Source organism: Prinia subflava, chromosome 7, assembly GCF_021018805.1.
Source record: "Prinia subflava isolate CZ2003 ecotype Zambia chromosome 7, Cam_Psub_1.2, whole genome shotgun sequence".
Lineage (NCBI taxonomy): Eukaryota > Metazoa > Chordata > Aves > Passeriformes > Cisticolidae > Prinia > Prinia subflava.
This window is the reverse complement of record NC_086253.1, coordinates 24121881-24135366: the sequence shown is the minus strand read 5'-3', so window position 1 is coordinate 24135366 and position 13486 is coordinate 24121881. Positions and strand designations below refer to the sequence as shown.

General features: G+C 37.3%; 1 protein-coding gene across 1 annotated transcript in view; it reads right to left on the bottom strand.

Moving 5' to 3' along the window:
- Positions 1 to 6505: 6505 nt before the first annotated feature.
- Positions 6506 to 13486, bottom strand: part of GRXCR1 (glutaredoxin and cysteine rich domain containing 1) — a 39684-nt gene continuing 32703 nt past the window's right edge. The window contains exons 3-4 of the mRNA XM_063401205.1: positions 8661 to 8726; positions 6506 to 6771 (exon numbers count right to left, since the gene is read on the bottom strand). Coding sequence (XP_063257275.1) covers positions 6592 to 6771; positions 8661 to 8726 — 246 coding nt within the window. The 3' untranslated portion in view covers positions 6506 to 6591. The remainder of the gene's footprint in view (positions 6772 to 8660; positions 8727 to 13486) is intronic.

The window sequence follows — 13486 nt, the reverse complement described above, 5'->3', positions numbered from 1 at the left end:
GCTTATCCTGAGAGAAAGCCTAAATGATGGAAGGAATAATAATAATATTCTACTTATGTTTGAAAGTACAGTTGCTTGATAATGTTCAAGTAGATTTTACTCAGTGATTATGTAGGAAAAAAAAATTTATCAGCATCATCTATTACCATCAAGCTGTAATGAGAGGCAGCATGATTTTCTTATAAATTTAAAAGCAATGATTGCAATATCTAAAATATAAGAGTAATGATGATGACTTTATTATCTTTTTGCTTATACTTAAAAAAATAAGAAGTTTTTACTGAGTCCTTTAATTTTGCAGGGTGAAGTATTGATCTGATGTTCCCTCTGTCTGGGAACAGAGGCAGTATAAAGCATTCATTGTCTGTGCAGCTCTATTGATGCACATAGATTAAATATATCATCCCACAGGTTTGGAGGATTTCTGCTGGAGTACGACATCCCTGTCTTACTTTTTCCTGTCCCCAGATCTGATATGATGGGGAAAATAAACATGCAAATGAAATTTGAGGGCAAGGCAGTGTCTAGATGTTCTTCAGAATCCCAGATGTTGGCTCATATCAGGCGCAAAGTCCCAAATAAATAGTATAATATTGGTATTGGAGTTAGATCAGAGAGGATTCACACTTAGATGATGTTTTGTATATTTGTCATCCTCACTCATTTATAATTTACCTGACTTGAAATCAGAGAGAATTTTGCCCGTATCTGACAGACAAGAATGCATCTTCTAGATTAAATATCAATAAAGTAATTAGCCACTTTTAAGTGGTAAGTTGATGAGTGCTCACATTTATATGGTGATGCTTGATGGATTTTTACTGGTCCTTATTTTCCACATTGAACAGATCACAATCAGTAATGAAAATAACAACTTGTAGTCAACTTTTCTGGCTGGTCATATAACTATTGCTTGTTTTGTGTTGCCACAACAGGCTTTTTCTCCAGATCAAAATATAACTATCAGCTGCCAAAGGGCATTACTCTGCAAAATACTTCTTTTATATAAACTTCCAAATTTCAGGCCTCTAAAAGAAAATTATTTTTGTTAAAATACATTTCTGATTATTGAGATGGAGGGGAACCTTTTAAATAAATCTTTGTTTTCAATAAGATGATTTTGCCATCAGTAGCAAAAATATGAGCCATCAAAGAGACACAGGCAGTATGTGTCTTATTGCAGTGTGGTTTTTCTTGAGTGGAAAAGTTATTGGTGTTCATAAATCTTTTAAATCATTTGGAACCAATTTTTCAAAGTAAAGCTGATAAGCTAGAGGAAGCTTAAAGTGCAATTGTTTTTTCACAGTCATTTCTTTTTAAAGCAATTATTTCTTGATTCACTGTTCCTAAGCAAATTAATGCCAGAAGAAAGAGAAAATGGATTAAACATTAAGATTTAGTTCTAATAATTTTTATTTTTCAACTTATTGTTGGATTACAATGTCCTTTATTATCATCCCTGAATTATTTAAAGTAAGCTAAGAAATATTAAGTCGTCTCCTTACTAAATTATTTAGGGTGCAAACATTTCCTGTTGAATGCTTTCGTGGTCAAATAATGTATCTCAAGCTAAGAGGATAAAAGTCATTTTTTTATGCAATTATACAGTGGCAATAACTAGGAACAGTACCTGAAGTGTCTTCCATTAGGTATTCACTCATGAAAATTGTGAAACTCATGTCAGTAAGATTCATTCCTTATTTTCATTAATAAACTCCAAAATTCTCAAGAATTTCTTGTTACTTTTTTCACAGGACACTAAAGTCAACAGTAGCAAGTTTTCTTACATGTTTACTTACAGTTGAATTAACTTGTTTTATTTCAAGACCTATCTGATCCTTTTCATTCATTCATTATTTATTATTTTATTCATTATTATTTATTATTTCATTCATTATTATGGGTTCACAGGTACAGGAGAAATAAATTACTGAGTGATCTTGGCGGGCTTCAAGACACCACATTTTTACTTTTAAAGAGGAATTTATACCATATACAGTATTGTACTAATTACATAATTCTATATCATACACCACTTCACTTGTAAAGAGAAGATAGGCCAGACCCAGCTGACCAGGAATTTAAATCAGTAGAATGGTTCTCATTGATTTGACAGGATTATATCTGAGGACAGAAAACTTCAGAATTAGGTATAGAGGTCAGTAAGATCTATGTCTGATGTAGTTTTTAGCCATTAATAAAAGGCCAAGCCTGTTTTTGCAGCACTGCCTGCAGAAACTCTCACCATGCCAAATTTGTATAAAATATTTTATTACAGTAGGCTGCTGACACTTAAGACAGTCTGTATGTTTTAGAAAGAATCTTAAGATTCTTTCTAAAAGATTCTTTCTATCTTTAGAAAGAATACACCATGGAAACAAAGAGTTTGAATGGAAATCAACTCCCAGATGCATTATTTCTTACTGAAAATGCCCAAATTATTTCCCCTCAAAAATTTATGTCCATTGGTGTGTTAAAAGAGCAAACCACGCCCCAACAAAAAACCCAAATACATTTATTAAATAGTGCAATATCAAATCAAATCTATAATCCCTAGTCTTTTAGTGCAAGTGGTATAAACATTACTCTGAAATAACCCATTACAAAGCAAAAAAAGAGTGAGGAGGATGATCACCCTGCTTTATGGGATCCTCATTATCTAGAGTAAGAAATTCTCTTGCCCTCTGCTCCTGTGACAGCGAAATTCTCCATGGAGTTAAAGAAGAGTCATATGCTCCAATATGTAGTCCACTGGAAAGAATGCTGCAAGCTACTGGACTGAAGACTCCAAACAATTCTCTTTTTTAGGCTCATAAAGAGAACTTTGCAAAGAAACAGAGTAAGAATTACCTTGCTCTCTGATACTAGCTCTCATGTATGTCAATATTCTGAGCTGTCAGGCAGAGAACATTTACTTGCATCATTATTTCAGCCTCGTCATGAGGGCCAGAAACAAAAGAAATAGAGTTTGATGCGTTTAGGAATAGAAAATTTCCTGTACAAAGATGCAGTTAGATGAGTCTTATTTGTTATAGCAGAGGAGATGGCTGCTAACTCCTTTGAAGTAAAGATGCACTACTGGTGTAAATCAGAACAGAGTTGCATACCTCATTTTATTTCAGACTGACTTAAAAGCTATATTGCTAGATGCCTGATATATCTCTTATAATAGAAACCATCATATCTCTGAACAGGCTCCTGGGCTTGGCTTTGTAATGCTGTCATTCTGCCAGAATTAGTGTTTCTAGGATGTCTGGGGAGAGCTGAGAAACAAGATCCAGAACACTAGCAGAGATTGTAAACAATAGAGTAAAAATATCTCCTCTTAAAATAAATAAATAAGTAAATATAAGAAGACGTTTGTTTTTCATGCAGGCTGTTACAAGAAAAATATAGCTGGAGAGAAAAAGACTAGTAATTCAGTTGATGAGAGAGGAAAGAAAATGTCTTTTTCTAGTACACTGACAAATATGCAGTGCCTGAAGAATGCTATGTTTGTCAATATTAGGGGTCCTTTGTCTCCCATAAAGAGCCTTGGGGGGAAAAAAGAAATTCTGCAAAACTTGACCTTTCCCTTCTTTTCCTTTTTCCTTCTAAAAAGAAAATTAATGAGGTTTTGCCTTATCTTTGCTCATTGGCATTAAGTGCCCCTGAAGGGTTAGAGCCTTGTCTAGGACAGTCTGTCCAGATTTCTTTCACAGCCCATGGAGATAAATCAGGAAAGAAACTAGATTTAGTGCATTTGTTTCACTCTGAAGTCATTTTCTGATTGCCTGAATGGCAAGAAAACCAGCTTCAAACCCTTCTTCCAGGTCAATGAAGGAATTTTGTTTTCAGTGAAACTGAAAATGTTTAACATACTTTGTCAAGTCATAGTAATTTGGTCACATGGTACTTCATGGGGTGAATGGTGATACAAATCTTATCAAGCAGTATGTCTTCTCAGGAGTGAAGACTGGAATTACAATATCACAAATGCACTGGCATTTTCTTCCCGAGTAATTTCCCTCAAGGATGAATTTTTTATGCCATCTTGTGTTCAGTATTCACTGCTGTGAATGTTCTCACTCTCTAGATCCATAGCAAGTTAAAAACTAAAAAGTTTGTTTTCATGCATCAGAAATACTGACTTTCTAGTCATCAATATTCTGCTTTATGCTGCCTTTTATTCTGTATTATACCAGTCTGGACTTCACTACTAGCCAGAAATAGAAGGCACATAACAGTTAAATAAAACAAGAGTCATGTATTTTCTTTCTTTTCTTCTTACCCATGCAGTAAAAAAGTAAGCACAGCTGCAATTCAGACTTTTATAGCTGGGGTGCTGCTAAGCATTATGGATGGCCTTTGTATAAAATGTAATCCCTCTCATCTTATGCCAAAGATCCAGGTGCTTCCTCTGAGCCTTGAGGTAGAATCTGTAGGAGCAGTAGGATCATACAAGCACTTTCAAGCCTGCACATTCAATATGTAACAGAATATAAGTCCCGTAGAATCAAATGTTGAAGGAGATAAGTAAACTCAACTTGTCCAACTCTTCAGCACCAGCTACCACCTCTAGACATAGCAAGTGGTAAGGACGTGGAGGAAATCGGGTTGTCTGATGAATCAGGTGATGAAGACAAGGCATCCGAAAAACAAAGGTTTTCAGAGGGGGTGTTTTTGCAAGACAAGTTTTGTGCAGCTGTGGCTATCCTGGTCTGTATGACAGCTGTGCTGTGCCTAAAACGCTGAGAGAATACCTGAGTTTTTCATCACACAGAAATTAAGGAAGGTTATATGGGAAAGAGGGAAGGGAAATGGGGGATCCAACCAGAGCAAACAACATCTAATAAAACAAACAGCACTTACCAAAACCCCAATCTACAAAACTTTACAAAGAATGAGGCAAGAAAAATGACATGGCTCAACTCTTGCTAATGCAGTTTGGGCAGGGTGAAGTGACTACCAGGGAAGCATTTTCCAGCCAACACCAGTTTCAGCAAGGTGCTTTCTACTACCTTTGTACTACTTGTGCCAGCACAGACTGACAGCAAGGACGTGAGGCAGAGGTCCAATGTCAAAATGAGCAATGGGTGATGGCTGGCTAAAGTCACCCTGTTAAAAAGTATGCTGAGGAAGTGCGTGAATGGCAATGCACTTCCAAGCTGGAATATATTCAGTGTGGAGAGCCCACAGTCCATTGAGACTAATTGCTGACTAATTCGCTTGTGCTTGTGTTGGGGAAACCCACCAAAATTAACAAAGATATAGACAGTACTGGACTTGTCTGGGCATAGACCTGGGACTTCCTGGGGAAAAGATGCCCTGAAAAAATCATGCCAAGCTGGTCATCAAACTTCAATAATTACTAAGCTGAAAAAACTGAAATCTTATCCTCAATTACTTTATATGCAATTTATAAAGCTACCAGATGTTCTCACTGGATCATTATAAGCTCTACTGTGATATATAGAATCATAAAGCTCTGAGACACTCCCATGGTTATGAACATCTAATATATTAAATGTTTGTGTTGTAACTTAGTCTAACAACATTTGTCGGAAATGGATTTGTTGAGAATTCTCAAAGCCTGACAGAAGGCTTACAAAGTATGCATCTGTATGCAAAAGTCAAGATAAAAAAGACTTAGAAATGGCATGGAATAAGACAGGCATTGAGAGGAATGGAACTAGAAACAAGTTTCAAATGATGGCCTTGCAAACAAGGCTAGATACTTTGGATAAATAGAACTATGAAAGATGCATTGTAGTAGGACCCACGAGATTGGCTCTAAGGCATTAACAGCATTGTGTGGCAAAACCTGATAGGCCAAGAAAGGCTTATAATATATTGAAATTAGGAAATAGTTTGGTTTCTGATTGTGATAGCGTGAGTTATAACATCTGTACTGTCTCACCCATCACATGAGACTGAAAATGGAATGAAAGTTTTAAAAATGCCTCTCAGTTGCCCCATCTCTGGGTCAGAAAAAGGTATAATACTTTTAAATTAATTAAATGTAATCCTTTTATAATCCTTTTAAATTAAATTTAAAAATTAATTTTGTAACAAAGAGAAAGCAGTACTAAAAGACAAAGCTGATTCATGGGACTTTCAAGAAAGGTTTCAGTTTTTCTATTGCCACATAGAATTCAAGACAGAATTCAGTCTTAGTGACTTTTCAGGGAAGTGCTATGAGGAACAGTTTTGGGCTAGTCTACATCACAAAATCCTTATTCTTACTGATTTTGAAAGCAGCACTACTCAATAATCTGTAGTTTAAGTTTCATTGGCTGTAATTTTGAGTGCATTACTCAAAGACACATATGATTGCTCATGATCACATATAGGAAGAAGAAGAATTCACATAATGTGAGAGGTTTTCCAGACTAAAAATCCCTCTATAAGGAAACTAGAAAGATGTATGTTAGAGTTCATTATATGGTCAGCAATCAAAGATTAAAAAGCTGAAATGCTCAAACCAGTACTATACAACAAATGGATTTTTATTGACCCTTTTGGATAAATGGATTAACTAAAAAAAAAATCATATTACAAACTGGTGCAGTAGCATAAAATTCATTTGAACAGGTGGTAATGGAGCCCTGTTTATCCTGCACAGCTCCTGCAGCGCTGGAGGCCGTTCTCGTTGCAGGCAGTACACCTGAGGGCTTTGAAGGAGTCCGTAAAGCAGTTCCGGAACACCGACATCTTGCTCCCATGGCACGCTGAGCACGGCAGGAAACCAAAGCCCCCGCACGAGGGACACTCCTGAGGATGCTGCACCCGCTGCTCAAAGAATGGAAGAAAGACAAAAATGTTACCCCATCAACCACAGTGAGGTCTAGGACCAATACACATCCTGGTTCCCATTTTGGCCAAGACCCACCACCCCATCCCATGGCAAACCACCATGGAAGAGTGGTTTGTCTGCCTTTCCTTTGGTCAGATCCACATGCAGTGTCAGAGAGGCTTACTGCAGGTTCATTAGTCACTTTATACCTCAGTAGCCTGCATTTATACTTGCCACCATAGCAAGCTAAAGGCCAGCTTGCATGCATTGCTTGGATGTTGTTTAGGTCTGGATTAAATTTAGCTGGTATTTCCATGATTGAATCCAAACTCCAGGCAGTTTATGCTGATGTTATGTTTTCTGTGTTGTATGTTATTATGACTTTCAGCATTTGCATGTTCATGCTGAACATATAATACTAATTACAGTTGAAGCTGATGATATCAAAAAGCAATTCATAACTTCTGACAAGTAATACTGGAGGAAATAAATGGTGTATTCAAATTTGTGTAGAATGCTGAAGCTTTAAGCATAAAGAAGAAAGATCATCAATGTTCAACAGTTATACCCAGAGAAAATTGCTTCAAGGAAAGTTTGGGTTCTCTCAATTGTCCCAATTCCCAAGAAAAACAATAAATTTACTCTGTTTTTTATTGGATTAAAGGCAGTGGAGCACAGAAAAAGAGATTTCAAAGACACTTTTAAGTTTCACTTGCTGAAAATGTGGCTAGTTTATTTAATGATTGCCTTAAAGTTCAAATCAGAGAAATGAAAGATATACCACTTTGGGTACTTACCACAGCATGTTTTAGCATTGCATTGCTGAGTAAGGACTTTGCAGGTTTATTCACAAAGAACAAAAATCCATACAATTCCTGCTACTCTTAGTCTGAGGAATTATGTACCACTAAAAATTAGCGACAAATTATTACCACAGTATATTTAGAATACTCACAGAAGATGTAGTTCCTGGAATACCATCAAGAAAAATGAAAATACTTGTGCAAACCCATTAATAATAGCATTCATCTATTGAAAACTCAGATGAACATGCAAACAAGGCATTTTTTTCCTTTTTGTTCTGTAGCTCACAAACTTGCTGTTCTTCTTCACAAAGCAAACAACTCCTATTACTATCAGCTTATCCAGGGACAACGACTGCAAATATTTCATGTAAAATTAACTTTTCTTTGTCTCAGGTATTCTCCCATCTTTCTTAATTTTTAATGATTGTTTGCTTCATTGAATATTACTGCAAATAATCTCAAAATTTTAAAAGCATAATACTTTTAATCTTTACATTCATTATTGCTTGTTAGGCTTGTAAATATACAGATAGCTTTAGATGTAGTTAAAACAACTAACAAAAGTCAAGAAAACAAAGCAAAATTGTTTTAGCTCAGTTTCTTCAACAAAGGCCATCAGTTTCTTCAACAAAGGCCTTGAACAGGTGGCAGTTTCTGCAACCACTTTCTGCATCTCCTGTAACGAAGAAACCTGACTGCCCCTTGCAATTGTAGCAAACTCATTTTTGAGGGGGGAAAAAAATTAAAAGAGATAAAGAAAAAAACAAACCAACCAAACACACCAAAAACCACCAAAAGGCAGTGAAGCAGTGATTGTATTCAGTGAACCATTGTCTGTTTCCTGTAGTCTGACATTGTTTGTCTTATATATGTACTTTTTGTTCCAAGATTAGGATGCACATTAGGCTGGTTAATAACATCATGGGGCCTCCACCACAAAACAAGGTTTAAAAAAGAGTAAAACAAAAAAAGCATTTGGGATCATCAGTTTATAGCACAAGAAAAGGAAATGGTAGGGAAGAAAATCTACTCGCTTACAACTAGTAATTCTCTATATTTATTTGCAGAAATACAATTACCTCAATTTTGGTTAAGAGATCTTGCAGTTCCCCAGATTCATTCATTAGTAAAATTTTCTCAGCACCCTATTAGGAAAAAGAAGATGAAAAATGTCAGCCATTTTACCGTGAAAGAAACAGACATGATTAGAAGATTTGGTCTTGAAATTTTAAACAGGCCAAGGACAAATTTGACTCACATTAATTATATTGCAATTAGGTCACCCTTGGTAAGGTAGAAGGAGAGGAGAATCTAATCACAGGTCTGATAGTAATGCCTGAAGTTTGTTAGTAGGTGATATATCACATTGCCTTTTCTGCAAAAAGTGACGCAGCTTGGAATTTCTGATTGTGTTCCCTTATTTTACAGGGCAGGTTTCCTGACAGAAAAAGAAATATTTCTAGTTATCATGTCAAAAAATTACAATTATATAAATATACAACACTGTTGCTATGAATTTTCCTGGTTTGCTGAGCGTTCATATTAAAGGAGAAATGTGCAGTTTCTCACGCTAGTGAATTATAAACACAAGACCATGTTTTGTAAATATTGGCAATGTTATGAATTCCTTCTCCAAGAGAAGGGGAGGTTGAATGACAGCCTCCTGGACCAATGTGACAGGAGAGGTGGCAATACCCTTCTCCAATCCATGGTCACCTTGACACAGATATATAATAGAAAAATAAACTAAGGGCAGGGCTTCTGCCCTGCTGCTGTTGTTGCACCCAGATCTCTGTCCCCAGTCTGTTTTTCCTAGTAAGGCTTCCACAGTTATACAACACATCAGAGAATGAAGTAAAATGAGAAGAGGAGATTGTATTTCAAATATTTTGGCAGCCGAGCATTGAATTAAGACATAATGTGCCTAATGTATAACACAAGGAGGAAAAGTGTAATGAAAATACTCTAACAACATTAAAGTCAGACACAACAATAAGTAATAATAAGTTAGTCTGACTACATTCAGCCTCTTAGGGTTTCTGTGTCCTGAACCAAGGCTCTACCGAAGTGCTGGGTTTTTTTTTTCCTCCCGAAAGTACATGTTAAGAGACCTGCAGACAAAATTAAAGTGACAGGGAGAATACAGAACTTTTTGTTCCAGTGACAGGGAGAATACAGAACTTTTTGTTCCCTTCTCTTCTCATTGGATGGCCACATTTGAATGCCTATACTTCACTTATGTAACCAAATTCGTTGAATACTGAATATTGTGAAACACTTGCAGACACTTTTGATCAGAAGCCAACAAAAGTTGAGGAAACTGAGGCAAAGGTACACAGGGCTTACTTGTTGCCAGGGGCAATTGGCCACATCTTCACCACATGGTGAATTCATGTCCTTGTGCTGCCCCAGTTCTCTGGTCCCTGCATATCCAGATTGCTAAATTTTGTCTTTGAGTTTGCTCCCAGCATTAACTAGGAGGTGTGGTGGGACACTGGCACAGGACTGAGGTGCAGTGGGTGCTGGCACACATCTCAGATGTGCCATTAGTTTGAGCTGCTTGTGCTCAGCCCCAGCTCCTCACCAGCACTTCTCCCGGTTCCTGGGAGATGCAGAAAAAGCTGCAGGTGAGCACAGGGAACATGTGTGCCTCTAATATATCTCTAAGTGTCCAGCCACACACAGAACCTTGCTGGGGACTACTGAGGCTAAAAGCCAACTAAAGGCAACCAAGCCTCTCAATGGTCTTTTAATGACACTTAAGGTTATGACTACTAAGGTTATTTTCCCTCTCAAAAGTCATTTCTCTCTAAGTTTCTACAAAACAGCAACATTTCGACTCTGTGTTTGATGATTTTTATTTTAGTTAAAAAAGAAAATGTTAATATTTTAGTGGATGTGGAAAGCCACTTTTTCAGTGGACATTACTCTTACAGTGTTATACTTTCAAAGAGATATTTAAAAAAGTAAGTATCACACAAGATAATTAGTTGTTGTTAATCATAGATTATTACTGTGCTGACTCTTCTACTGATATCCATTACAGATCATGGGCACAGAGTGGACCAGCTCCAACACGTGCATTAGGCTGTCTGTGTCCCCAGCAGAGCAGCTTTTAGCAGTCTGCTGGCCCCTTTACCCTTGTCCTCTCATCTTTGCTCTCACACAGAGGAGCAGGCAATTGGGGCAATTGGCACAACAGTGAGGACTGGCCAAGGCAGCCCATGGAGAATAAGCTTGGGGTCTGAATACTCTGCAGCAGCTTAAGACAAAGCTTGTGCTGCTCATCTGAAGTAGAGACAGAAAGGATTTGCAAATTTATTGATGATGGGATTGCAGCACTCCAATGTTTTAAGTTAGACAAGCCTCAATTTGCCCTCTTTAGGAAAAGCTCTCTTCTCTGTTGCCACAGGGAAAAGCATTCCTGTGATTTCTGCCTCATGTTACAGTGATATTGTATGATAATGCTGATTGCCTTTTAGAGCCCAGTAATTAAAAGTTTGACAGGTTTCCCATTATAGATTTATATTTTAAAGGATTTATATTTCTGATGACATTCTGTCAGTCAGCTGTGCTCCTTTCAGAGTAGAAAGCTATGGTTTCTAAATTAAAACCCAAACATCAGAATGGCTATCAATGTTTTTAAGTGTTCTACTTTGTCTGCTCTGATTAATGGCTGCCCCAAGTAAAATATAAATAGAAGTCTGTAGAGGTTAACCTTCCTTCTGGATCTTTGAGTCTTAACACACAGAGTCCATAATTAATAGAGTAATTAAAGCAGCTGTCAACTAAGTCCAATGGCTGCTTTCTGACCAGAAACTGATGCCTTTCTTTTTCTTCCTAGGTTGTGCTCTGTCCACAATTACTCAGAAAGGTATGTGAAACCTTAAACAGTCTGTCTCTCCAGAGACTAACATAAGGAGCATAATCTTCAGAGAATCAACAGGAAAAGTGAGTTTTCAGTCTTGTTATCCAGTTCAATTTCAAGGCAGAAGCCGGTGAATCCTTTATAAACTAACTTGCCTGAATCTCTGCCGTGCTGGAGGAGTGCAGGGGTTGTAGTCAGATGTTTGCTCTGCTTTTGTCAAGGAAATGCCACAGACTTGACTAAATCATTCAACAATTTTTTCAGACCATTTTAATTATTAAAATTATCTTCCCAATTATCTCTTGAGAACAGCTAGAAATTAACATTATATTTCAAATATTAAATTCTCATATATAATTCCCATTAACTGTAGAACTAGGACAAAGTCCACTAAGCTTTTTACTGCCCCAGCTCTGTCCTGTCAGTGAACCTGTCTGTTGCTACCTATCTTGGATATAAACCATTACCATTTCCATGATTTAATTCTTCATCAGGGAATAAACACAGATACAGGGCTGTGCATTTGGCTTTACTTGACCACTTGCAGGTTTTGGGAAGCAACCTCTCTTCCCCACCATTCCTTACATGCTGAGCAAAATTATCAAGGCCCTGCAACACCCCTCTTGTGGACACATTTGCAGTGCAGATTAATTGCATGCCCTGTTTGCTCTTTTGCTGAGCACACAAGCAAGGCCTCTTGTTGAGGCAGCAGGAATGCACTCACACAGCCCACCCTCCCTGGCCCTGCCCCTGGCTGTGATGCTCTGAGGAGCTGGGCTGTGAGTGCCCTGCCTCTGCCCACAGCTCACACTCCCTGCAGCCTGCAGCACGACAGGCAGGGGCCCCTTGGCAGCAGACACACAGAGGGTACAAGTCACTGCCCAGGGATCTGCCCACAAACTGGGAAAATTGGCACTGCAGTACAGGATCAGCACCACAAACTCTGGCTGCTGGTATATGCAAGGAGTGGGAAAGGTGGATGTGTAAAAAGCAATTGAAGTTGCATTTCCTGACATGTTAAACTGCAAAATGGAGGAAAGAAATGGAAAAAGGCTAGGTGACTGAATGTAATAATTACATCATAATTTTATTGTCACAGAGCCATTCATTTCCTCCCATCAAGCGAATACCAGAAAAATATATTTAACAAAACATGGAGTCTATAGAGAGCTACTAAATATATATGGTCACTGGAAAACAGCAAAAATCTAAATCAGCTAAAGAAATCAGCAACTGGTAATTCCTGTTCCAAAAAAAAAAAAAAAAAAAAATTACATATGTATTTTCTTAAAGTCAGTTACAAAAACAGTCTCATCATTCTTTGGAGAGGATTATAACCAATGTGTAAAATAATGTTACTATAAATCTCATGCTGTTTTGGATTCATCATAGCTGGGAAAACTAAACAGGAGATATTTTCTTCAGAAAAAACAGTCTTAAATTCACATATCTGAAAAAATCAAGGAGGCTTGTATGGCAAGTGAATGCTGGAATTCAATCAGAAAAAGAAAATACATGTATTTTTAAAATATTATGCTGTGAGTTAACATATTTACAAAGAATGACTTGTCTATTTTATTTGCATCCCTTCTGGAGAGTGAGTCTTTGCATAACACAAACCTTTAACAATTCTGAATGCCTTTTTAAGAGTAAAGGAATGCTCCATTATTTTTTTCTGAGTGACTTTTTTCTGGAAGTAATTTCTTATTCTGCACTGGTATCCCACCAGATGGCATAATTCCATTTCAGATGGAGACAACCTCAGGTGAAAAAAAGGGATTAGATCAGCCAGTAAAGAGCATGCAGCTGAAAGAAACAGCAATTTCCTGACAGACTGATATTTAGAAAATGTGTGTCAAGAAATACAATGGTTCAGTCCTGAAAAAAATGTGAAGATTAAAAGCCCTGCTGTATTGCAGAAAGCAGTGCTTTCCTTGACAGGGGCTAGATATGATTTTTTTTATTGCTTCTGCCCAAGTCATGGAATTGTTTCATTGCCCCTGTGCAGACAATGATAAATTCCACAGCACTGTGAAT